The sequence below is a fragment of the Enhydra lutris genome, unplaced genomic scaffold, assembly GCF_002288905.1.
Source record: "Enhydra lutris kenyoni isolate GAN:26980312 unplaced genomic scaffold, ASM228890v2 scaffoldscaffold83, whole genome shotgun sequence".
Classification (NCBI taxonomy): Eukaryota; Metazoa; Chordata; class Mammalia; order Carnivora; family Mustelidae; genus Enhydra; species Enhydra lutris.
The window spans coordinates 269,856-295,406 of NW_019154167.1; the positions used below are offsets into that span (position 1 = coordinate 269,856).

General features: G+C 35.2%; 1 protein-coding gene across 1 annotated transcript in view; it reads right to left on the reverse strand.

The window, feature by feature from the left end:
- Nucleotides 1-25,551, reverse strand: part of LOC111161271 (collagen type IV alpha 5 chain) — a 246,161-nt gene that overhangs the window by 127,521 nt on the left and 93,089 nt on the right. The window contains exons 2-3 of the mRNA XM_022524848.1: nt 19,685-19,744; nt 4,665-4,754 (exon numbers count right to left, since the gene is read on the reverse strand). Of these exons, the coding sequence (XP_022380556.1) occupies nt 4,665-4,754; nt 19,685-19,744 (150 nt within the window). The remainder of the gene's footprint in view (nt 1-4,664; nt 4,755-19,684; nt 19,745-25,551) is intronic.

A 25,551-nucleotide genomic window follows, 5' to 3' on the forward strand; every position in this document is an offset into this window, starting at 1 on the left:
TCAAACTGAATAAGGCAACTCTAAAGTTTATATGGAAAAATAAACAAGCAAGGACACTGAGGAACATTCTGGAAAAAAGAAAAAAAATGAACAGTAAGGGGAAACTGGCCCTGTCAGATACAAAAATACAGCATAATACATCAATAATTAAAATAGTTTTGTTCTGATATTTGAAAAAGCATATCATTGAAAGAGTATGGAAGGTCTAAAAACAAGTCCATATATTCATGTGAATTTGGTTTATACTGAAAGCCGCACTGCAAATCAATGGGGAAATTTACACTGAGACATATTTGTGAGGACATCTGGAAAAAAAATATAGGTGGAACCTATATAACAAACCACACACAAGAATGAATTAGAAATAGATATTTACATGAAGAAATGAAACTATTAAAATACTAGAAGAAAAAATGGGAAAATTATTTTATAATCTTTCAGTGGGAAAGGCATTTCCTACTCAAATCCAAAAGCCACAAAGGACCCCTGAGAAATGCACAGAGACACATAAATACACACACACACACACACACACACACACACACGCACAAACACAGGCACATACTCAGCAAAGACATGACAAAGTAGGGGAAATAACTGCAACTCACAACACAGACAAAAGGTAATCACCCTAATATATAAATAGCTCATTAACACATAAATCCCCCAAGAATGCTATAGAAAAATGGGCAAATGAAAGTTCATAGAAGACAGTTCACAGAAAACACAACTGATTCTTTGACCTATGAATAAAGCTTAATCTCACTTTTAATAAGAGAAATACAAAAGCATTGAGAGACCATTCATTTTTAATCTGCCTGATTGACAAAAAGCCGAATTTCATGATACAGGTGGGTATAAGGTATAAGGTATAAGGAAATTGCTCTTCTTGTATATTGCTGAACCAAGGATAAATCCTACAACTTCTTGTGGGGCAATTTGGCAGTATCCATAAAAATACATAAAAACAAGTACCCTCTGAGCTAGCAATATAATTTCTAGTAAAGAGATAATCCCTCATGGGGGAAAGAAGTCTATTAAAATTGTACATCTTAGTAGCACTGTTTGTAGAAGAAAATACCTGAAAATCATGTAACTGATCATCAATAGTGGACTGGCTTAAAAAATTATGGTTTATATACACAATGGAATATAATGCAGTTATAAAAGATAATGAGAAGGTTCTGTGTATACTGATATGAGGTATCTACAATGTGTTTTACATGAAAAACAAAGGTCAAACATGTTGACTATGCTACCACTTTATAAACAAAGGGAGGTAAAAGTGTGTCTGTGTGTATATGAGCATGTGTGTGCATGTATATATTTGTATCTGTATGCATATCCATAAAAACCACTGAATGTATTCACAAGAAAGTATTAGAAATTGGTACCTATTAGGGATATGTAAAACTCAGTGGCTAATGTTCATAGGTGGAAAAGAAATATTTTTCACTATGTACCTTCTTATATTATGTTAATTTATTTTCAATAAACTGAATATATTATCTATCAAAAATTAATTAAATTTTATTTTTAAGAATACAGAAATCCTTTGGAAAATTATATCTATACATTCCTATTTATGTATTTGTTTAATGTATCTTTACTTTCATACATAAGAATATAAAGATTAAAGAACAATCCTATGAAATTTTTGACTGGGCATATGTGTTAATATATATATGCACATACTAGAACACTGAATCACATAACAAGTATAAATTCAGCTATGCTGGGAAGCATGAAGTCATACTGTGGTAGAGTCACAAAGTGTTTCAAATTTAGAATCCTAAAAGTTTAGAAAGCAGTATAGCCTTCTCATTATACAGATATTAAAATGGAATCACAGCAAAATATTGGGCTACTTTCTAAATCTAAAATGCATACCACCACACCTTTAAAAAATTATTGTACTATTGTACAATAGTTCTAGTTAATGCTACACTATTTCAAAGGGATTCGGATGTAGTTAACTTTTTTTTTTTTTAAGATTTTATTTATTTGACACACAGAGAGAGAAATCACAAGCAGGCAGAGAGGCAGGCAGAGAGAGAGAGAGAGGAGGAAACAGGCCCCCTGCTCAGCAGAGAGTCCGATGTGGGGCTCGATCCCAGGACCCTGAGATCATGACCTGAGCCGAAGGCAGAGGCTTTAACCCACTGAGCCACCCAGGCGCCCCTGTAGTTAACTTTTTTTAAGCTGCCACAAATCTTTATTAAAAGTGCTACCTCTCAATAACCATGGTACACAAGAAACTTAGCCCCTATTCCTGGGCAAACTCAGGTGCAAGAAATGTCACTTCATTTTCCTATGGTTCAGCTTAATTTCTATTTCAAAGCACGCACTTCACTAACATGACTGAAATTAAACCTCAGTTGATTGAAGTCCCCACCTCATTTTCGTAATGCTGTGCCTAAATTATGGAGAATGTAGGGAGCTCCAAGTTGTTGAAGGGTGGGACAATCCCCATCCAAGCTGGAATTACTGAGATGTCCCACACCAGTAGTATGTATGGATTACTGCTGACTTGGTGCTCAGTTCCAACCACTTGACTCTTTCAGATCTCTCTGCTATTTCTGTGCCACTCCTGGGTACACAAGAAACATTCTGCTGTTTTTACACTTCATTAGCCCTAAGAAATTCTGTTAAGTGTCCCATCTACTTAACTTCTATGCAGTCATTTAGAGTCTTGCTTTTTCCTTCACATACATAAAGTTCCACTCAGGAAATTCAGCACTGGTCCCTTCTGCTCTTGAATCTAACAAAACTACCATGATGTACTGTCACCTCCTCAGAGGTCATGCCCAAGCACACACCCCCAATCTACGCTCTGATATAGTTTAGTGTTTAAAAGTACTTATGTATTTAAATTAATTTCCTCCTTTATTTGGAAAGACTACCTGATGAGTATCCATTTCATCTCAATACTCTAGTAACATAATGTACTACTATTACGTGAAATAAGATTAGGAAAAAAAAAGGTTTTTAGACTACTTTTCCTTTCTAGGCAAATGAACAGAACTGGCCCTTTCATTGTCAGTTCACCAGTGTACCTAATACAGAAGGTAAAGGACAATCAACCGAAAGAACTATTTTTAGAAAACCCAGGAACTTCTCCGAATCTTAATATTCGCTATGCTCTCTTCCCATTCCCTATCTTAACATCCACATAAGATGCTATCCTCACTAATGGTAGAGGAGCGACTACCTGTGTTGCAGTCAGTGGGGATAGGACAACGGCACCTTTGGATCCATGAGCCCGGGTACAGGACAGAAAGGCTATATGGATCTATCCTCATATCTTTCTCTCCCACAGAATAGCCTATGTGACTTCTACCTCACCAAATTCACTGCTATACCTGTCCCAGGAAACTGCCACCAGTCTGAATTTGATAAACTGCTGAGTATGTCACCCACCATTCAATTCCATAGATAAATACCTTACTGCCGTGCCACTGAATATAACAAATGGACATTTCTCTCAACACTGAACTTTTTAGCACCTCAGATACCCCAACCTTATTACACTGGACCTGATGTTCCCACAGTTGGACTCTGAGAGTACAGAAACAAAATGCCTCCTCACAAGTAATATTGCTGCTTTCTGAGATGGGATTCACTGAAGCATCTGGGAAAAAGGAAGTGGGATGTGCCGCTGGGCCTATTTTGACCTCAGTAGTGGCGGCCTCCTACTCCCCATAACTGTGCTCACCCTACACAAATTTTTCCAATTCTACTCAAGTACTCTACACACCAGAAGGGACTTCTGGCTCACTGACCCCTACTACCAAGCACTGTATATGTGTCTCCCCTGGGGTATTATTTCTTTTCTAAAAGTCAGGCCTTCAACATTCTTACCAATATAACATGTACACATGGGGCATTGGTAAGAGACTGTCACATATTCAAGACAGCCCCTCCTACTGAGCATATCAAACTAAACAGAAAGAGGAGAATTCCAAAACCAGGTACTCTGGTTACTGAGAACTGACATGTTGTATTATCGATTATACTCATGTGTATTCTCCAGGCAACTTTTCCCACTCAGGATCATTCAATTCCAAAAATGTGTGTGCAACCTGTCTTTGACCTTTACGTAACTCATTAATGAAACTACTTCAGTTTTAGCAGCAGAACGGACTAGCCTCAATTCCTTGGCCCAAACGGTGTTAGATAACAGCACAGCCCTTAACTTCCTGCTGGCCAACAAAGACGAGGTCCTCACTGGTACTGTTTCATGGGGAAAAATGGAACAGTGGGGAAGCTGGCGCTTTTGCTGGTTAAACATTTTGCTTATTACACTGCCACAGTAAAAGGCTTGATGGTTTCTTTCATTTTGGCTTGATTTCTTAATCAGCTACTCTGACACCTGGCAGTTTAGCTCTCCAGCTAAGCTGAGCTCCTGACAAAACTTAATTTTTGTTAAGGATCTCAATAACCACATCCAATTAACAGCATCTTCCAAAAACATCTGAATATGGCAGTAATATTCAGGTTTTTTAAACCAACAATAAAATACAGACTCTTAGTTATTCTATTGTTTTATTTAGACACTAATTTCTGGCTATAATCTAGTAACTTCTTAGTTGATTTGACACCTAGTCCCACATTAAAGATGGCTTCATGCCTCTAGTATTACTGGTTGGCAACCTGACACATACCTTTTGTCCCCGAGGCCCTGGAGGCCCTTCTGGACCTGGAAATCCAGGCAAACCTGGATGGCCTTCCAAACCTGGAAATCCTCTCTCCCCCTGCAATTGAACAAAGTGAATATTATTTGTGATGAAGTTATTTGTGAATTTTCAAGCATGAGTATGGTTGAGATTAAAAAGAACCAAAAGACTAGAGAATGTTAATTTAATGATACTAAAATCATAATATCTACTAACATGGGAAAACCTACAAGATGTAAGTGGAAAACCATAAACCATTCTGAATTTATATCATATATTGTAATGTAGTCTCTTGCTTTCTTATAAAACTAAAAAGCATATCAGAGATGAGGTAAAGTTTAAATATATTGACATCAAGAGTTTAACAAGGAAGATAGCAATAAATCCAGAAAACTGGTCTGTAGGGGATTCATAAAATAAGTATGGTACAGGGATGAAGAAGTGTAAAAAAAAAACCATCTGAGAAGTTTTCAGATTTATTCCAGAGTAGGGCAGTTGCAGGATTATCCAGCATAGAAATTCATTAGCTGATGAGATAAATTAGTCAGAAAACAGCTCTAGAACATTAAAAATTTTATATTTCTTCTAGTTGTAAAATTAATACAAAAAGGAATACATGGTCATTATAGAAGAACAAAAAACATATACCTGTTTTCCTCTACTCAGAATTACTAATTGAACTGAACTCAAGTCTCAGTTCTGACCACAGCACTTATCAACACCAGCACAGAAGGGCTCCCAACCTACTAGTTTGATCAGCATCTATACAGTGTTGCCTGATATGCATATCTGCACAGACAGGTGGGCATATAGAGCTGCCATCTATACTAATGTATCATTATATCAACATATTATGGTTAGTTAACTTGCATATAGCCAATTATGGAAAGAGTGTGAGCCCTGAAACCCCTAGGAGATCCAACCATAGAAAGCAAACTCGTCACTATTAAGTTTAAGAACCCTGAGGGCTCACAGCTCCAAGGCTTGTGCTCCCAACTGCAGAACTGCAAATAGTTCCTCTACTTTTCTAAGGCTTGAAGGCTGAGTCTCTGGCCAGGGGCTCTGGACCTCATTCTAGGAACCCTTTCACCAGATCCTATCCACAGTGACAGCCTAGACAGCACCTGAGAAAGAGAAAGCATCCATAAGGCAACTGACTAATGGACCATTGGAGGCACATACTCCTAGAGGTTAAGGTAGGGTAGATTTTTATTACACCCTCAGTGTGTGTGTGTGGGAGGGAATGTGTGTGTGGTAAGTACTAAGTTTAGTCTAGATAACTTAGATAATTTTGTATTAAATAATTCTTTGTTATGCTGACTCACAATAAATATAAGTACTATGAAGAGGCTATTCTGGTCAGTTTCCACTCCCAGTGACAAAGGCAATGAAGCAAATGTTAGCCAATTAATGGTAGGTCTAAACATTCCTATAGTTTTGGCAATACTTACTATTGACATGTTAACATGTTTTCTCTCTCTTTATTTTCTATAAATATATTTGTTATTTTAATTAGCCATATAATTATGATAATTTAGTATTAATCAACCTCATCAATTATTTTGAGGGAAATAGAGCAAAAGGGAAAAAAATAAAAGGTTCAAAATTTCTAGAGCTGGATTGTCTCAAATTGTTACATAGTCCATCTTTGGGAGAGTTGGTAGTAGAAATGCGATTGCAAGTGCAAGTCAGAAAGGAAGCTAAAAGGGAAAAAAATCTAGTTCAAGTAGATTTCTGTAAGTGGAAAACATAGCTACATTCTGGGATCTCCACTAGTATTTAAAACATCTCTCTGCCAAAACTTGAGGATAATGCTTGAAGAGAGCTATTTTTTTAGAAGCAAAACTGCTATTTGGGCTATACACAAGAGAGGAATAAACCAGAAATTGAAAGTGGAGAGTGCTAAAAAGCTTGTGTGTGTATTAACATAACTATATACCCAAAATCTCCTGATACTACAGTTAAATAATGTTGTGTTCCTATCTAGCTGACTGAGCAGTATTATACCAAGGAAGAGAGAAGGGCACCTAATGTACAGTAGCAAAAAGAATTTTAAGAACAATCCCCAGCCTTAAAAAGGTAGAAAGTTTCCAGCAATAGAAGCTATAGAAGCCTGCCATGAGGTGGGGTGAGGGAGGGTCTTCTATCTAATTCCCACAGATGGTATGAAAGGTTCACATTTGCTATTTGCCTGCCTTTGCTACTGGTGGCAAGGCAATCATTCAGTCCTTAAAACTAATCTACAGTTTACTATAATTTGCTAACATTCACATAGAAAATGGCAATAGTACGTCTATTTGTGAAGGCCAAGCTTCTTTAAAAAAAAACTAGCTTATGCTGCCTGCCCATATTTAAATAAAAAACTACTCTTACTTTTCGTTGTGGACTAATCTTCTCTCTCTGCCTGTCCCTTATATATTGCTACTACTCTGGATTCCCTTTTTGACCCTTCTCTCTCTTTCCCCAGGAGATCTCAAATATCCACACATTTTTTCCCCCTAAAAGTTAAGCTCACAGGGCCAACTGTTTTAAATATCTCCATTTGAATATCTCACAGGGACATAAAACTCAACAATAATGATAACAACATGTATCGAGCTATTCTAAAGTGTTCCCAGGTTTTATTTATTTAATTCTCCCAGTGAAAACATGAGGTAAATACCACCATTATTTCAATTCTACAGATGAAGAATTGGGACACAGAAAAATTGTGTAATTTTCCCAAGAGCAAATTTAATATAAAAAACACTGAGTTCATTATCTTTCTACCATCTTCCCTGTTCCAGGAAATAGCACAATGTAGACCACTAATTTGTAATAATCTTGACTCTACTCTTTCCATTACCCCTTCATCTAATTGATCATGCTATTTCCATCACTGCATTCTTTTTTTTTAAAGGATTTTTATTTATTTATTCGACAGACAGAGGTCACAAGTAGGCAAAGAGACAGGCAGAAAGAGAGGAGGAAGCAGGATATCTGCTGAGCAGAGAGCCCGATGCAGGGCTCGATCCCAGGACCCCCTGGGATCATGACCTGAGCCAAAGGCAGAGGCATTAACCCACTGAGCCACCCAGGCGCCCCCCCATCACTGCATTCTTAGTAACCAACAGAACAAATACCCAGAAAATATCCATTCTATGAATGAATTTCCTTAATGGATTATATAACACTTATGGGCAATGTTTTTGCCCCAAATACAGAAAAAGTATAAGCTAGGGTTAGGGGAAATTATACAAAGGATAACTTTTTGTGCTAAAGCTCTTTTATATACCACAAGCTAGTATTAAAAAGAATAACAAGCTGATTTACTTAGAAAGAAAATGTACTTTGTCAGTCAAAGGTGCCCATAAAAGTGTTTCAGTTTTACAGGAAGGGCATTTATAATCACAATAAGAAAATTACCTGATCATGGAAATGAAAAAATATTTTTAAGAATGGTTTCTCAAGAAAGTTACAAAATTAACAGGAAAAACACTGGATTTCTGAAGATAGAAAAAATAAACAGGGGGACAAACTGCTATAATGACCATTGAAATTAAAATTGTTTTTGGATTATAATATTGCAAAATTGTAATACAAACATATGGGCAAGGCAATACCATTAATGGACAAATGAAAACAATTATTAACTAAAAAATGCAATTATGGGCAATTTTGTCTTCTTTTTGAGTAATTTCTATGTTTTTGTAATTATATAGTACAAAGAAATATTTGATGTATATAATCAGGAGAACAAGAATATTGACCTTTGACAACTGCTAAATGATGATAATTTAGGTCAGATGATCTCAAACTTCAGCTTGCATCAAAACTGCTTGATCAACTCATTAAAACACAGATTACCTGGTTAGAGGTAGATTCAGTAGGTCTCCTATGGAGCCTAGGAAACCTGCATTTCTAACAAGCTCCCAATAGATGCTGATGCCACTGGTAGAGGAGAACACCTTGTTTAGGTAATGTTTGAGTGTGACATGAATTGTATTTTACTTTATAATTTCTATTGAAGTATAGTTGACATACAATGTTATACCATTTTCAGGTGTGCACAGTGATTTGACATTCTATACATTAAGCTATGTTCACCATGATAAGCATAGTTACTATCTATGTAACAGGAATTTTATAAGTTGTCAGCTGGTTATTTTCTTTTTTTAATTTTTATTTAAATTCAATTAGCCAAAATATAGTGTCATTAGTTTCAAATGCAGTGTTCAGTAATTCACCAGTTGCATGTAACACCCGGTGCTCATAGTGTGGGTGTACATCACATGCCCTCTTTAACCCCCTCACCCAATTACCCCATCCCCCACCCACCTCCCTTCCAGCAACCCTCAGTTTGTTTCCTAGAGTTAAGAATATTTTGTGGTTTGTCTCCCTCTCTGAAGACTTTGCATTCAGTTTTTCCTCCCTTCCCCATGACCCTCTGCCCTGTTTCTTATATTCCACATGAGTGAAACCAAACCATATGATAATTGCCTTTCAATGATTGACTTTTCACTCAGCATAGTACCCTCCAGTTCCATCCATGTCAATGGTAAGTATTCATCCTTTCTGATGGCTGAGTAATATTCCATTGTGTGTATATGTATATGTATATGAATGTGTGTGTGTGTGTGTGTGTGTGTGTGTCCCATCTTCTTTATCCATTCATCTGTTGATGGAAATCTAGGCTCTTTCCATAGTTTGGCTACTGTGGACATTGCTGCTATAAACATTGGGTTGCAGGTGCCCCTTTGAATCACTACATTCATATTATTGGGGTAAATAGCAGTGCAATTGTTGGGTCATAGGGTAGCTCAATTTTTAACTTCTTGAGGAATCTCCATACTGTTTTCCAGAGTGGCTGTACCAGCGTACATTCCTACCAACAGTGTAAGAGGGTTCCCTTTTCTCCACATCCTTGCCAAGGTTTGTTTCTTCCTGAGTTGTGAATTTTAGCCATTCTGACTGGTGTGAGGTGTGAGGTGCCATCTCATTGTGGTTCTGATTTGTACATCCCTGATGCTGGGTGATGTAGAGCATCTTTTCACGCATTGGTTGGCCATTTGGATGTCTTCTTTGGAAAAAAGTCTATTCATGTCTTCTGCCCATTTTCGTGACTGGATTATTTGTTTTTTGGGGGTGTTGAGTTTGAGAAGTTCTTTACAGATCTTGGATACTAGCCCTTTATCTGATATGTTTCTTGTCATCAGGAGTGTAGCAAGTTTTGTTTTTAGCAGTATGCACTTGGACACATTTCTTTGGCAGAATTGATATATTTTACTATTTGTGTGTTAAACTTACTGTTTCAAAGCAGTTTTATTGAGGTACAATTAACATACAATAAATATGACATATTTAAAGTATACAATTTGAAATTATTTTCACATATGTAACAATCAAAATAATGAACATATCCATCACTCACAAAAATCCCCTTATCTTTCCAACAAATGTTGCTCAACTAGACATCTATATGTTAAAAAAAAAAGAATCTAGACAGAGACCTCACACTTCTCCTAAAAAATCAACTCAAAATGGATCATAGACCTAAATACAAAACTATAAAACTCCTAGAAGACAGCACAGGAGAAAATTTAGATGACCTTGGGTATGGTGATAATTTTTCAGATACAGCAAAGACATAATCTATGAAAGAAATAACTGATTAAGTTGGACTTCATTAAAAGTAAAAACTTTTGCTCTGTTAAAGTGTAATTGGAATGAGAAGACAAGCTACAGACTGGGAGAAAATATTTGCAAAAGACACATCTGATAAAGAACTATTATCTGAATATACAAGGAACTCTTAAAACTCAACAATAAGAAAACAAACAACCTGATTTAAAAATGGGCCAAAGACTTTAACAGATACCTCACCAAAGAAGATATACAGATGGCAAATAAGCATATGAAAAGATGTTCCATCTAATATGTCATCAGGGAAATGCAAATTAAAACAATTACATACCACTACACATCCATTAGAATGGCCAAAATTTAAAACTCTGACAACACCAAATATAGGGCCAAAGATGTGGAGCAACAGGGACTCTCCTCGTTCATTGCCAGTAGGAAGGCAAAATGATACAGCTACTTTGGAAGACAATTTGGTGGTTTCTTACAAAACTAAATATACTCATATGATCCACCAATGTTTCTTGGTATTCACCCAAAGGAGTTTCAAACATATTCTCTCTCTCTCTCTCTCTCTGTCTCTCTCTCTCTCTCTCTCTCACACACACACACACCACAAATGCATGCTTATAGCAGCTTTATTCAACATTGCCAAAACTTGGAAGCAACTAACATGTCTTTTAGTAGATGAACAAGCAAACAAACTGGTACATCCAGACAATGGAATATCACTCAGCACTAAAAAGAAATGAACAATTAAGTAATGAAAAGACATGGAGGAACTTCAAATACATATTAGTAAGTGAAAAAAAATTCCATCTGAAAGGACTGCACACTCCAACTATATGATATTCTGGAAAAGACAAAATTTTGGAGACTGTAAAAAGATCAGTGGTTGCCAGGGATGAGAGTGACAGATGAACAGGTAGAGGACAAAAGATTTTTAGGGCAGTGAAAATACTCATATGATAATATAATGATGAATACATGTCATTCATTATACATTTGCCCAAATCCACAGAATGTTCAACACCAAGAGTGAACTCTAAGCCAAATTACAAACTTTGGGTGATAATGATGCATCAATGTAGGTTCATCAATTGCAACAAACGTACCACTCTGGTGGGGATGTCGATAGTCAGGGAAGCTATGCATGTATGCATGTGTGGGGTTCGAGGTATATGCAAAATCTCTATATATTTCTTTCAACTTTGCTGTGAACCTAAAACCACTCTAAAAAATTGTCTTTAATTAAATATAATATTGAAATGAACATGAATATATATAAAATATTTTTAAAAATTTGTGTTCCCTTTTATAATATTTTCTTCATGCCTCCACTCATTCCCCCCAGGTGATGACTGACTTACTTTCTGTCACTATAAGTTAATTTTCTTTTTCTAGAATTTCATATACATGGACTTATATAGAATGTACTCTTCTAACTTTTCATTCAGCATAATTATTTCAGATTTAGACATGTTATGGTATATGTCAATAGCGCTTTCCTTTTTATTGCTGAGTAGTATTCACTGTATAAATGTATTATGATTTGTTGATTCACCCGCCTGTTAATAGTAATTGGGTTGTTTCCTGTTTCTGGTTATTACAAATAAAGCTACCATGAACTCATGTACTACTCATACACAGACACATGCTTTCAATTCTCATAGGTAAATGTCTAGGAAAGGACAGTCATCTGATAGGTTTACACTTACCTTTTAAAGAAACTGTCAAACTTTTCCTAAGGGTTTGCTTCATCTTCTATTTGCACCAGCAATCTATAATAGTTCCAGTTGCTCACCATCCTCATCTATGCTTAGTATGGATATATTTTAATATTTAGCCATTCTAGTAGGTTTATAGTGGTATCTTATTATGGTTTTATTATGCATTTCCCTAATTAATAATGCTGAGTAACTTTTCATGCATTTATTTGCCATCTACATATCTTAGTTTGTGAAGTAACTTAAAATCTTTTGCTACTTTGTTTCTAATTTAATTTTATTTTGGGGGTTGTTTTATTAATGAGTTTTGAAATTCCTTTACATAATCTATATATAAGACTCTTTATGAGATATGTGATTTGCAAATATTTTTTCCTAGACTGTGGGTTGTCTTTTCATTCTCTGAACAATGTCTTCAAAAAAGAATAATTTCTTAATTTTGATGAAATACAATTTACCAACTGTTTCTTTTTTTTTTTAATTTTACTTTATCTTTTCAGTGTTCCAAGATATCAACCTTTTCTTTGATGGATTATGTTTTTGGTATCCTAAGAAATATCTGCCTAACCCAGATCATAAGGATTTTCTCCTATGTTTTCTTCTAAAATATGTCTAGATTTAGGGGTTTTGTTTTGTATTGTTTTGTTTAAAGATTTTATTTATTTATTTGACAGAGAGAGACACAGCGAGAGGGGAAACTCAAGCAGGGGGAGTGGGAGAGGGAGAAGCAGGCTTCCCACAGAGCAGAGAGCCCAATGTGGGGCTCGATCCCAGAACCCTGGGATCATGACGTGAGCCGAAGGCAGCTGCTTAATGACTGAGCCACCCAGGCACCCCCAGATTTAAGTTTTTCTACAATCCACTGTGAGTTAATTTTTATATATCGTGCAAGCAATGAGCCAGTCCATTTTTGTGCATATGCACGTCTAATTATTCCAGTACTATTTGTTGAAAGACTATCTTTTCTCTACCTAACTGCCTTTGCACTTTTGTAAAAAAAAAAAAAAAAATCAATTAATTACGTACCTGCGGGTCTATTTATGGAATTTTATTCTGTTCCATTCATCTATATGTCTCTTTCTTTGCTATTAACACACAATTATGTCTACTATAGTTTTATACTGTCTTAGAATTGTGTCCTCTATTGTGTATTTCCTTCTTTTCCCTATTTTAAATTTGATTTACTTGTCCTTTTCCAGGTTCTTAAGTGGAAAATGTAGGTCAGTAATTTTAAAGCTTTCTTCTTTTCTAACATAGGTATTTAAAGTTATTTCCCACTAAGTCCTGCTTTAACTCCATCCTACAATTCTTAACACTGCAGTTTAATCATTATGCAACTTGATATATTTTCTAATTTTCCTTGTGATTTCTTCTTTGGTCTATCAGTTACTTAGAATAGTGTTTGCTAACTTCCAAATAGTAGGGAATTTTCTACATATCTTATTATTATTGATTTCATATTCATTCCATGTAGTCAGAGAATATTTACTTATGTTTTCAATCTTTTGGAATTAATAGGGCCTCATTTTATGGCACATCATATGGCCTATCATGGAGAAATTCTATCTGCCTTTGGGGAAAAAAAAACATTCTATAATTGGATGTAGGACTTCATATATGTCAATTAGTTCTAGGTTGTTAATAATGGAATTCAAGTCGTCTATGCCTTTACTGATTTTTTTTCTAGTTGTTCTGTCAATGACTAAGATAGGTGTATTAGGATCTATCAACTATGATTGTGGATTTGTCTATTTGTCCCTTTAATTCTGTCACTTTTGCTTCATGTATTTTGAAGCTCTCATGCTATGCTTCTTCTATCTTCTATCCGTATATATATGCTTCTTCTATCTTCTATCCATCACACAAGAGCCCAAATAGCCAAAGTAATCTTGAAAAAGAAAAAGCTGGAGGCATCACAATTCCAGACTTCAAGTTATATTACAAAGCTACGTAGTCTAAACAGTATGATATTGGCACAAAAATAGACACATAAATCAATAGCACAGAACAGAAAACTCATAAATAAACCCACAACTATATGGCCAGTTAATCTTTAACAAAACAGTAAAGAATATCCAATTGGAAAAAGTCAGTCTCTTCAACAAGTGGTGTTGGGAAAACGACAGTGACATGATGAAACTAGACCATTTTCTTACACCATACACAAAAATAAATTCAAAATGGATGAAAGACCTAAATGTAAGACAGGAAACCATCAAAATCCTAGAGGAAAAAACAGGCAGCAACTCTTTGACCATGGCTGCAGCAACATCTTACTAGGCACATCTCCAGAGGCAAGGGAAACAAAAGTGAAAATGAACTACTGGGATTTCATCAAGATAAAAAGCTTCTGTACACTGAAGGAAACAATCAATAAAACTAAAAGATAACTGGTGGATGGGAGAAGGTATGTGCAAATGACATGCAGGATAAAGGGCTAGAATCTAGAATCTGTAAAGAACACATCAAAATCAACATCCAAAAAATAAATAATACAGTTAAGAAATGGGCAGAAGACATGAACAGACATTTCTCCAAATAGGACATACAAATTGCTAACAGACACATGAAAAAATGCTTAATATCACTCATCATCAGGGAAATACAAATCAAAACCACAATGACTGTCAGAATGGCTAAAATTAACAACTCAGGAAGCAACAGATGTTGGCAAGTATGCAGAGAAAGGGGAACCCTCTTACAATGTGGTGGGAACACAAGCTGGTGCAGCTACTCTGGAAAACAGTATGGAGGTTCCTTAAGAAGTTAGAAATAGAGCTACTCTATGACCCTGCAATTGCACTATTGGATATTTACAGAAAGATACAAAAGTGCTGATTCGAAGGGGGCACACACACCCCAATGTTTATAGCAATACTATCAACAATAGCAAAATTATGGAAAGAGCACAAATGTCCATCAACTGACGAATGGACAAAGAAGATGAGGCATATATACCATGGAATATCACTCAACCACCAAAAAGAATGAAATCTTGCTATTTGCAACAACCATGGATGGAACTAGAGAGTATAATGCCAAGTGAGGTAAGTCAGAGAAAGACAAATAAATATATTATTTCACTCATATGTGGAATTTAAGAAACAAAAGAGATGAATAGGGGAAGGGAAGGAAAAATAAAATGAGAAAAAAAAAACAGAGAGGGAGGCAAACCATAGGGACTGTATAGTTAAGAGAACAAACTGAGAGTTGCTGGTGATAGGTATTAAAAAGGACTCTTGGGGGGCACCTGGGTGGCTCAGTCGTTGAGCGTCTGCCTTCGGCTCAGGTCATGATCCCGGGATTCTGGGATCGAGCCCCGCATCGGGCTCCCGGCTTGGTGGGAAGCCTGCTTCTCCCTCTCTCACTCCCCCTGCTTGTGTTCCCTCTCTCGCTGTGTCTCTCTGTCAAATAAATAAATACAATATTAAAAAAAAAAAAAAGGACTCTTGGGGCGCCTGGGTGGCTCAGTGGGTTAAGCCTCTGCCTTCAGCTCAGGTCATGATCTCAGGGTCCTGGGATCGAGTCCCGCATCGGGCTCTCTGCTTGGCAGGGAGCCTGCTTCCCTCTCTCTCTGCCTGCCTCTCTGCCTACTTGTGATCTCTGTCAAATAAATAAATAAAATCTTTAAAAAAAAAAAAAGGACTCTTATGGGGATGAAAAAAATAAGATAAATAAAATTAGCTGATATTTTTTTTAAATGGTCAGAAGACATGAACAGACTCTTCTCCAAAGACATCCAGATGGCCAAAAGACACATGAAAATATGTTCATCATTACTTACCATTGGAGAAATGCAAATCAAAACTACAATGAGCTATCACCTCACACCTGTCAGAATGGTTAAAATCAACAGCACATGAAACAACAGGTATTGGCAAAGATGTGGAGAAAAAGGAACCCTCTTGCATTATTGGTGGGAATGTAAACTGGTGCAGCCACTCTGGAAAACAGTATGGAGGTTCCTCAAAAAGTTAAAAATAGAGCTACCCTATGATCCAGCAATCACACTACTGAGTATTTACCAAAGGAATACAAAAATACTAATTCAAAGGGATACATGTACCCCTATGTTTATAGCAGCATAATTTACAATAGCTAAGATATGGAAGCAGCCCATGTGTCTACTTGTTGATGAATGAATAAAGAGGTGGTGTATGTATACATATAATAGAATATTACTCAGCCATGAAAAGAATGAAATCTTGCCATTCGCAATGACACAGATGATGCTGGATAGTATAATGCTAAGTGAAATAAGTCAGGGAAAGACAAATACCATATGATTTCACTCATATGTCAAATTTAAGAAAAAAGACAAATGAACACAACGGAGAGAGAGAAAGAGAGAGAAATCAAGAAACAGACTCTTAACTACAGAGAACAAACTGACGGTTACCAGAAGGGAGGTATGTGGGGGGATGGGGTGAAATAGGTGATGGGGATTAAGGACTACAATCATCATGATGAGCACTGTGTGATGTATGGACGTGTTATACACCAGAAACTAATATAACACTGTATGTTAACTAAATTGAATTAAAATAAAAACTTAAAAAATGAAATAAAATATTCAGTACAATTACTAAAAAAATTAAATGAATAGTCTTGTGTCTTGTAAATAAATTTAGAGAGGGGAAAAAGATATCATTTTTTATATTTACCCATATATACACCATTTCTAGTGCTTTCAATTCCTTCCCGGAAATCCACATTTCCCTTTAGCCTGAAGAAATTTCTTTATATTCGTTTAATGCAGATATGCTGATGAAGAATTACCTCATTTTATTAATGTCTTAAATTTGACTTTATTTTATTTTTAAAATTTATTATTGAAGTATAGTTGACATGCAATGCTATAGTAGTTTCAAATGTACAATATATTGATTCCACTATTCTACACGTTACTCGGTGTTCACCCTAAATGTATTCACCACCTGTCACCATGTAACTTTATTACATTATTGTTGACTATGTTTCCTGTGCTGTACTTTTCATCTCCATGACTTGTTTATTTTATAACTGTAGATTTATACATCTTTACCTCCTTCACTTATTTAACCCATCCCCCACAACCTCCCCTCTGGCACCCACCAGTTTGTTCTCTGTATTTAAGAGTCTGGTTTTTGTTTGTCTTTATTTCTATTTTCATTGTATATAACAACTGTGTTTGCAGATTTTTCAACTCTCTAATGTTTTTACGTTATTGTACAGTATCCATTCTCTCAGATGAGAAGTCTGGCATCATTCATATCATTGTGCTCCTGTATGTAATGTGTATTTTTTCTCTAGCATCTTTCAAGATTTTCTTTAAATCTGTTTTTTCAGTTGATTCATTATGATGTGCCTAGGTATAGCTTCATTTTTATTCTGCTTGTGGTGTGCTAAATTTCTTATATCTGTAAATTTATATTTTTTACCAAGTGTGAGAAATTCTTGTCATTACTACTGCCCCTTTAATTATTATTCCTTTTTCTCCCCTGTTTTCTTCTCTCCCATTGTTACAGGACTCCATTTACATTTTGCATTAAACCCTGTAATACTGTCCCACAGGTCAGTGAGACCCTATGCTTTTGTTTTCTTTTTATTCTCTTTTTTCTTCAGATTATATCTTTCCTCAGATTCATCTTTAAATTTACTGACCCTTTCTTTCATCATCATGATTCTGCTGTTAAAAGTCTAACTGGTGAATTGTTCTTTCTCATATTTTGCTTTCCTAATCTAGATTTCCCCTTTTTTTAAGTTTCCAGTGCTCTGTTGTGACTCTATTTGTTCACTCATAGGAGCACATTTCCCTTTACATCAACAAATATATTTATCCTATTGGTTTAAATATCTGTCTATAAATTCTAACATCTGTGTTATTTCAGAGTTAGTTTTCATTCATGAGTCTTCTTCTTGACTATGGATCACTTTTACCTGTTACTTCTTAAACCTAGTAAGTTTTAATAGCAAATTAGACATTGTATATTATAGTCATCCTAGATTCTTTTATCTTCCTCTGAAGTGTACTGAACTTATGTTTTTGGAAATAGTTAACTGATAAAACATTCAATGGACAGCAGTTAAATCTCTGTTCAGTTATTGAAGACTTCTAGCTATTGTTTTTGGTGGGTTGAATGAATCCTCCCCTATACATACAAAGTTCAGGATTCAACCAAGAATTTTGGTGGAATTTACAGGTAAATTTTTGGGCTGTGCTCTCTGTGCCTCCTTCTATTGCAGCATATCTCTCATCACTTTACAGTCATTCTGGCATCCTCAACTCTGTCTTCTTAACGTCTTAAGCCAGTAAGACTGTGGCTTTTTGTCTGGGTTCTAGCCATCCTCTGCAATGCAGACTGAAGGATGCACTCAGGAGAAAAGTCCATAAATGCAAACTTGCCCAGTGGACTTCCTTTCTTTCTAGGGTAGAATCCTCTCTACTTTTTTCCCCGCTTTTGGTCACTCTCCTGTGCCATTACGTAGGTGTCAGTTTCATCTGCTTCTCCCTCTCCCTAACCCCCAACCCCTGGCTCATGCTTGCACGTGTGTTCTCTCTCTCTCTCTCACATGAATAAATAAAATCTTTTTTTAAGTTGCTCTACCAATATCAGAAATGAATCTCATTTCGTCTTTTTACCACTACAGAAAACACACACTTACTATAAAACTACTCCCCTCAAACTAATGTCACTTAAATAGGTGTCCTATTTAACACTGGTCAATTATTATTAACAGGAGCTCTGTTAGGAAGAAGTGAGTCAAATGGAGCTTGGAAATACAGCACTGCAGAACAAATAGGTTTCTTTACTCCAGGACTTTTAAACATTTTTAATGTTAGTAGACCTTCTGTATCTGTAAATGGAATATGCTCTTGAAATACTATCCTAAACTTTATCATATAGAATTAGTAATATTCACTGATTCATTCAAAAACATTTGAGCCCCAGACAGTGGAGACTAGAGTACAAACCTCTTTCTCCTAGCACAATTCTCTGTAGGCCACAATTCGTTATACCTTCTTAATCTTTTAACTTCACTGTCAGTCACTGACTCAGAGTGGCTGGGTTTATGCTATTTAATTCTCACCAATACTTACTTTGTACTTACCACATGTACACAATAAGGGTGCTGCTATGGGAAAAGTGTGATAAAAATAGAGATTCACCAATCATTAACTTACATGAACCAAATAAATATATATGAAATTGTCTAGCATGATACCCAACACAGATTAGTAGCCTGATGTTAGGTTCCTTCTTAAGTGTTTTTCCCTTCTTCTGCATCTTAAGTCAGTGAGTTCAACAAGATTGATCATAGATAGGCAGACTGCAGCTCTCAGACCAAATGCAATAAGTCTGTTCTGTATAATCCAAGAACTAAGAAATTTTTTAACACCCTTAAAGGGCTATTTTTAAAAATGAGAGAAAAATGTGTGACAGTAACCTTATGCGGCCCACAAAGCCTAAAATATTTACTCTATGGTCTTTTACAGAAACTGTTTGCTAACCCCTGAGATATAATCTAATCCTTATAGCTATCTAAAAAATAAGCAGTATGGTAGAATTCATTTAATTTACTTAGATGCTGAGGTAGAGCCCTGTTTTCTTTTTTAAAAACACATTAAAACACTATTTTACTGGTTTTACCGAGTTTTCAAAGGTTCATTTCAAATCTTACCTTTTCTCCTTTTACACCACTACAGTCACATTTTGATCCTGGAGAACACCCATAGCAAACCTGTAAGGAAGAAAAAAAGGAATGAAAATTATTTAATATGAATCTGAAAACGAGTCTCTGACTTATCCCTCAACTAAATTTAGCAATCCAAACTTACAAACCAAATGGCAGAAAAATATCTGGAAGAATACATACCAAACTGCAAATAATAGTTACCTCTGGGGAAGCTTTCACCTTTTATGGTACACACTTCCATTTGAATTTTCCACAATGACCATATGTTATAATTTTAAAGTGAAAAATATCTTGTTTAAAAGATATTAAAAATTAAAAAGAATTCAAACAACTTCACCTGTAATACGATTTGCCACTTGTCCAAGCTCTTAGGAACTCCTTGTTTTGTCCTAACATCACACAGAAGACATGACCTCTCAATCTATATTAGCAATGAACTTGGCAACTAGCCAAAGATGTCTGCTGGTTGAAGTTGCGTGTATCTTGGCATTTATGAGCCATCGCAGAGCCTAAAATACATAATGCTATCTCTTACCAACTTTTTAAAATTTGCTCCCTCTGTCTCATCACTAGTAGCTCAGTCAAAATGACTCCAACAGTTTTACCACCAATGTTGCCACAGTCTAGATAGTCTAAAGAGTCACTACTAGTAAGTTCATTAACTCATATTAAGAACTGAGTTCTTGAAGCCAGAAAAATATCCTCCTCTAAAATAAGAACCCGTAAGAGGGGTACCTGGCTGGCTCAGTTAGTTAGTAGAGCGACTCTTGATCTTGAGATTGTGAGTTTGAGCCCTACATTGGATGGAAGACAATAATCTTTAAAAAATAAAATAAAATATGGGCGCTTGGGTAGCTTAGTCATTAAGCATCTGCCTTTGGCTCAGGTCAAGGTCCCAGGGTCACGGGATCAAAGCCCAGCATTAGGTTCCTTGCTTGGCGGGAGGCCTGCTTTGCTCTCTCCCACTCCTTCTGCTTGTGTTCCCTCTCTTACTATATCTTTCTCTGGCAAATAACATAAAAATAATAAATAAATAAAATAAAATAAGAACCCATAAGAGAACAAGACAGTAGATGACTTCTGCCATCCAGATCTACCCTATACCCTGGCGTAAAGCTGAACTTCCTAAATCATAATTAGTTAACATATGTAGATAGCTCACCATTTATGTATAATACAGTGGTATGCTTCTCATTAAATAACAGAAACTTTTATGTGATGTAAATACCAAGTAATGTGTATCAATGCTTAGTCTTGAAAGACCATGACTTAAAAATACCTTAGCCTCCTTCCTAACATTCCCTGTGTTCCTTTACTCCAACCACTACAAGCATATTTTCCCATTTCCTTATCAAACTACTGACCTCATCCTTCTACTCATAACTCCTAACCCACTCACACTCAGCTGTAATTAGAAGCCAGCCACACGTTCGAACTTCTTTTCCTGATAAAAGCAAACAACAATGGCTTGAGGTTGGGAATTAATCTCTTACACTGCAAGATGCTGTTCCAGTAAAAAATGCTCCTGACAGCTCTAATCTAAAGTCTGTTATGCAGCTATTATTTGTGATATATATGTGGTTAGGTTATACACTGGTTTTAGTATTATTCATCAATGACATCACAAGGTAAATGGACTTATACAAACTTACTCATCAAACATGAATTGGGCATGATTAGAGGCCAGAAAACTTGTTAGGCACTGAAGACAGATAAGACACAGCTCCTTCCAACATATAAAACTAACTCAACAAATACTTGTTGATCACCCACTATGTTATGTTAGGTGCAGGTGGAAGATGCAAAGACAGTACATATTGCTCTCTGAATTCCATACAGAAAAATTACATTATAGCGTGTCAGGAATGGAGGTTAATTTAAGATATTTAATAGTTTTGGGCAAGCATGAATTCTAGATTTCAAAGTACAAACATACAAATTTTAGAAACTACTGATTGACAAGATAAAGACTGCCAATGGTCATATTCACTGAATTAGATTGTGCATATTATCAATACTCAGTGACATGCATTAATGGAGGAGTAAATGGTAATCTAAAATGGCTATACATCTAAAAATAACATTTGACTTTGGAATGTATATCTACTTTAAATGTAAATATGTGATCATCATTTTCTGGTGTTACAAGTAAAAGACGGTGTAACTTTCTATTTTCATCTTTCACTAAAAAAATCTTTCTTTTTAAAATATAAATTAAGCTCCTGAGAACAATGCAAGGCAATAGACAGAGGATTTTGTTAATATGGAGAAGATACTATGTGAATTTTCTTTACAATTGTATTTCTGGCTTCTCAATATCCTACAAAATCCTCCAAATCCTAATATAATCTGTAAACAACCAATATAACTTTAAATATGTGTGCATGTTATTTTGGAAGTAATTATATACAGTATATTTTTAAAAATTAATAATTTCATCTTTTTTCACTTCTTTATTGCTTAACATGTAGCTATACTTTAGAGAGGTCACTACTTAAAACATTTTATATTGGTTTGAATTCAATTTAAAAATTTAACTTATATTCTATCTATTCTACCTACATCATGATGAGACCGGAGCTGGGGGGCCAGGGGGTGGTGTGTTTAAAGGCACTGTAATACACACACCAACCACTAGATGCCACTTTCCATACAGTTTATAGCAGTGATGGCCACAAGGAACTAGCCCCAATCTGACGTGTGGTTAATGGAGCAACTTGTTTTTTACCAACAGCTGCTAATATTTACTAGGTGTCCAATAAGTACAAAGCACAATTTTAGGGCTATTAGTGATACCAAAAAATGTGTAGACATGAACGCTGCCTTTAAGAAACTTCCAATCTAGTAAAAAAAAAAAAAACACCTATGCCTACATAAATAAAAATTTAAATACAATGGAATAATGATGTAGGAGACAATGGTAATAGAATGAGTTCTAAAATATAAGAAATACATTCTGAGTTTACCTCAACAATTGAATCATTAGGAGACTATAAACAAGTCAATTCCCATACTCTAGAACTCAGTTTTTTCTCTTTGGTAAAATGACAAAGATGGATAATACAATCTCTTTCAGAAGCTTCCAGCTTTTACAGCCTGTGATTCAGTATGATTTACCAAGTAAAAATGAGTGGTATAGTCAATAATTGCTGTCAAAATTAAGAAAGGAAGTTCCCTTGAGCTTAGGAGTATTCGTAACAGCTCTGCAAAGAAAGAAAGTAAATAACTTGACTTCAATTTTGAAGGATGGACAGAAAGATATCTAGAGCAAAAATGGCCATGGCAAGTACCAAAATTAAAACACAAAATTTTTGTGGGCAAAGAGCCAGGTAAAATAAACATTAAATACCTTAGTCTAAGGACTTCTTAAGTCCATATGAAAAAAGTATAGGAGGAGATAAGGCCAAAAAAAGAAAGTTCTTTTAAAAACTGGAAAAACTATTTAATTCTGCAAAGTCACTGAACATTCTTAAAGCAAGAAAATAATGCAACTATAATAATGTTTTAAATGTTTTAAGGAGAAAATAATAAAAAGTGTGGAGGATTTTTTTATTATCACATAGTAAAACACATCATGAAACTATAATAATTAAAACAGCATGGTATCATTCAAAGAATGGGCAGCTTGATGAGTCATAATAGAAAGGCCAGAAACACACATACACACACACACACATTTACTATATGATAAAAGTTGGCATATCAAATAAATGTGAAAATAATGGATTGATGAACATATGGTGCTAGGACAAGTATAGAAAACAATAAATTCAGATCTCAGGCTCCTACAGTAAAAAATATATATATATGAGAATTAAAAGTATGAATAAAAGTAAACTTCTATATGCATTATAATCACTTAAAGAACCTCACAAAAATTCAGGTACTAGGACCCCATCTTAGAGATGCTATTTCAATTAGTTTGAAATTGGCTACCAGATTCTGAAAGTTTAGTAAACATCTCTAGGTAATTCTGATTCAGTGATTCAAAATATATATATTACAAAATAATGGCATAGAAAAATAAGAAATATTCCAAGATGTGGCTAAGTATCCCGACTGATATGACTGCTTGAAAAAAAAAAAACTAAAAATGCTTTTAAAATGTAAAAATTTCTTAAAGCACCAAAAAGAAGCACAATAGGATTTATCAGGCCAAAATCTAGAGGAAAAAAAAAAAACAGTAACCGAGCAATGAAACTACTTTTGTCCTGAGGGCATTGACCAAACTTGTGAGAATTTGAGATCCTTGTTTCACAACTTCTTCAGTAAAGGTGTTTCATACACTAAAAAAAAAAGTACCCCACAACTGCTTCCCCAGGAACTTTTAAGAAAGATATCTTGGCACTCAGCAGTGAGTACCGGAGGTTGGGGGGACATATCTCTGAGAAAATATAACCACAAACTGGCCTACATACAGATTTACAATCCAAAATAGCATTTAGCTGGGTGGCCCAGTAACCTCCAACTGTGAAGGTGCTTAGAGCAGACTCTAATTGCTTTGACCTCCCAGAGCCTGGGCAGAAATACACACAAAGCCTGTGTAGAAAAACATACCTTCAGAGTGAACTTCAAAGAATTCTAAAAAAAACTTTTTGAAAGGAAAATAAGATATCCTACTCAAAAATCATTAAGCATACAAGGAAGCAAAATATCATAAGCAAAAACCAGGAGAAACTTCTGACAGCAGAAACTGCTTGGCAAAATGTCAGATATTAGAATTACTAGACATGAAATATGTAACTATGTTTACAATTATGAAAGGTAGTCTTAAAATTGGAAAATAACAAATGAACCAAGAAATTGTAAACAAAAAAAGGTAACGTAACTGAATTGAAATAAAATACAAATTTTGTGAGTAAAAATTATGAAATTTACAACTTAGAGGATGACCTTCAAAGCAGACTATATATAGCTAAAGAGAGTAAAATTTAAAACATGACAAAGTTAACACAAATTGTCTATAATATATTACAGAGATAAAACATGGAAACTGTGAAATAATAGTTAAGCATGGAAGAAAAAGTGAAGACGTGTATAGCATACAGGTAATTAGGTTTACAGAAGAGGTGAAAGAGGGAACGTGGCAGGGACAACAGAGATAATGGCAAAGAGTTTTAAAAAAATAATGAGATCTGCAATTGAAGAAGTCTAGCAGATTCAATGGAAGAAAAATCAAACCCCAAAATAGACACAAAATAGTATAACCTCACAACATAAAAACAAAGACATGACCTTAAAAGTATCAAGAAAGACAAAAGAGATTGCCCTCAAAGGAGTGACAATTAATTTACAGATTAGTTCTCAGAAGTACAAAAGCCAGGCTAGAATGACATTTTTAACACACTGAGAGAAAACTGTCAACTTATATTTTTTACCCAGTAAAAATACCTTTCAACAACAAGGTAAAAATACATTTTTAGACAAATAAAAACTGAGAAAGTATGTCCACAACAGGACGACACAATAAGAAATTCAAACCTTTTGAATATCTTCTGCCTTTATATGAAAGGAAATAAAATTGAAATGGAAGGTCTAAAATACAAAAACTAATGGAGAAAAAAATGTGGTAAATTTGTGGGTGAATTTAAACAAATAGTAACTGTAAAACACAATTATAAAAAGAGATGCAGGGTTCAAAAATACAGAACTAAAAAGAAAAACAGTGATAATACAATGTAAGTCAGGGGAGGATGAGTGAAGTTAAAGTATTCTAAGGTCATTGTAATTGTGTGGAAAACAGGCATGGATGGGTATTGATTACTTTAGACTTTGATAAGGTAAGCATACAACTTAGGTATTCTAATTCCTAGGGTAAACCTTAAAAGAAGGTAAGCGAGGTGTTAATTCCA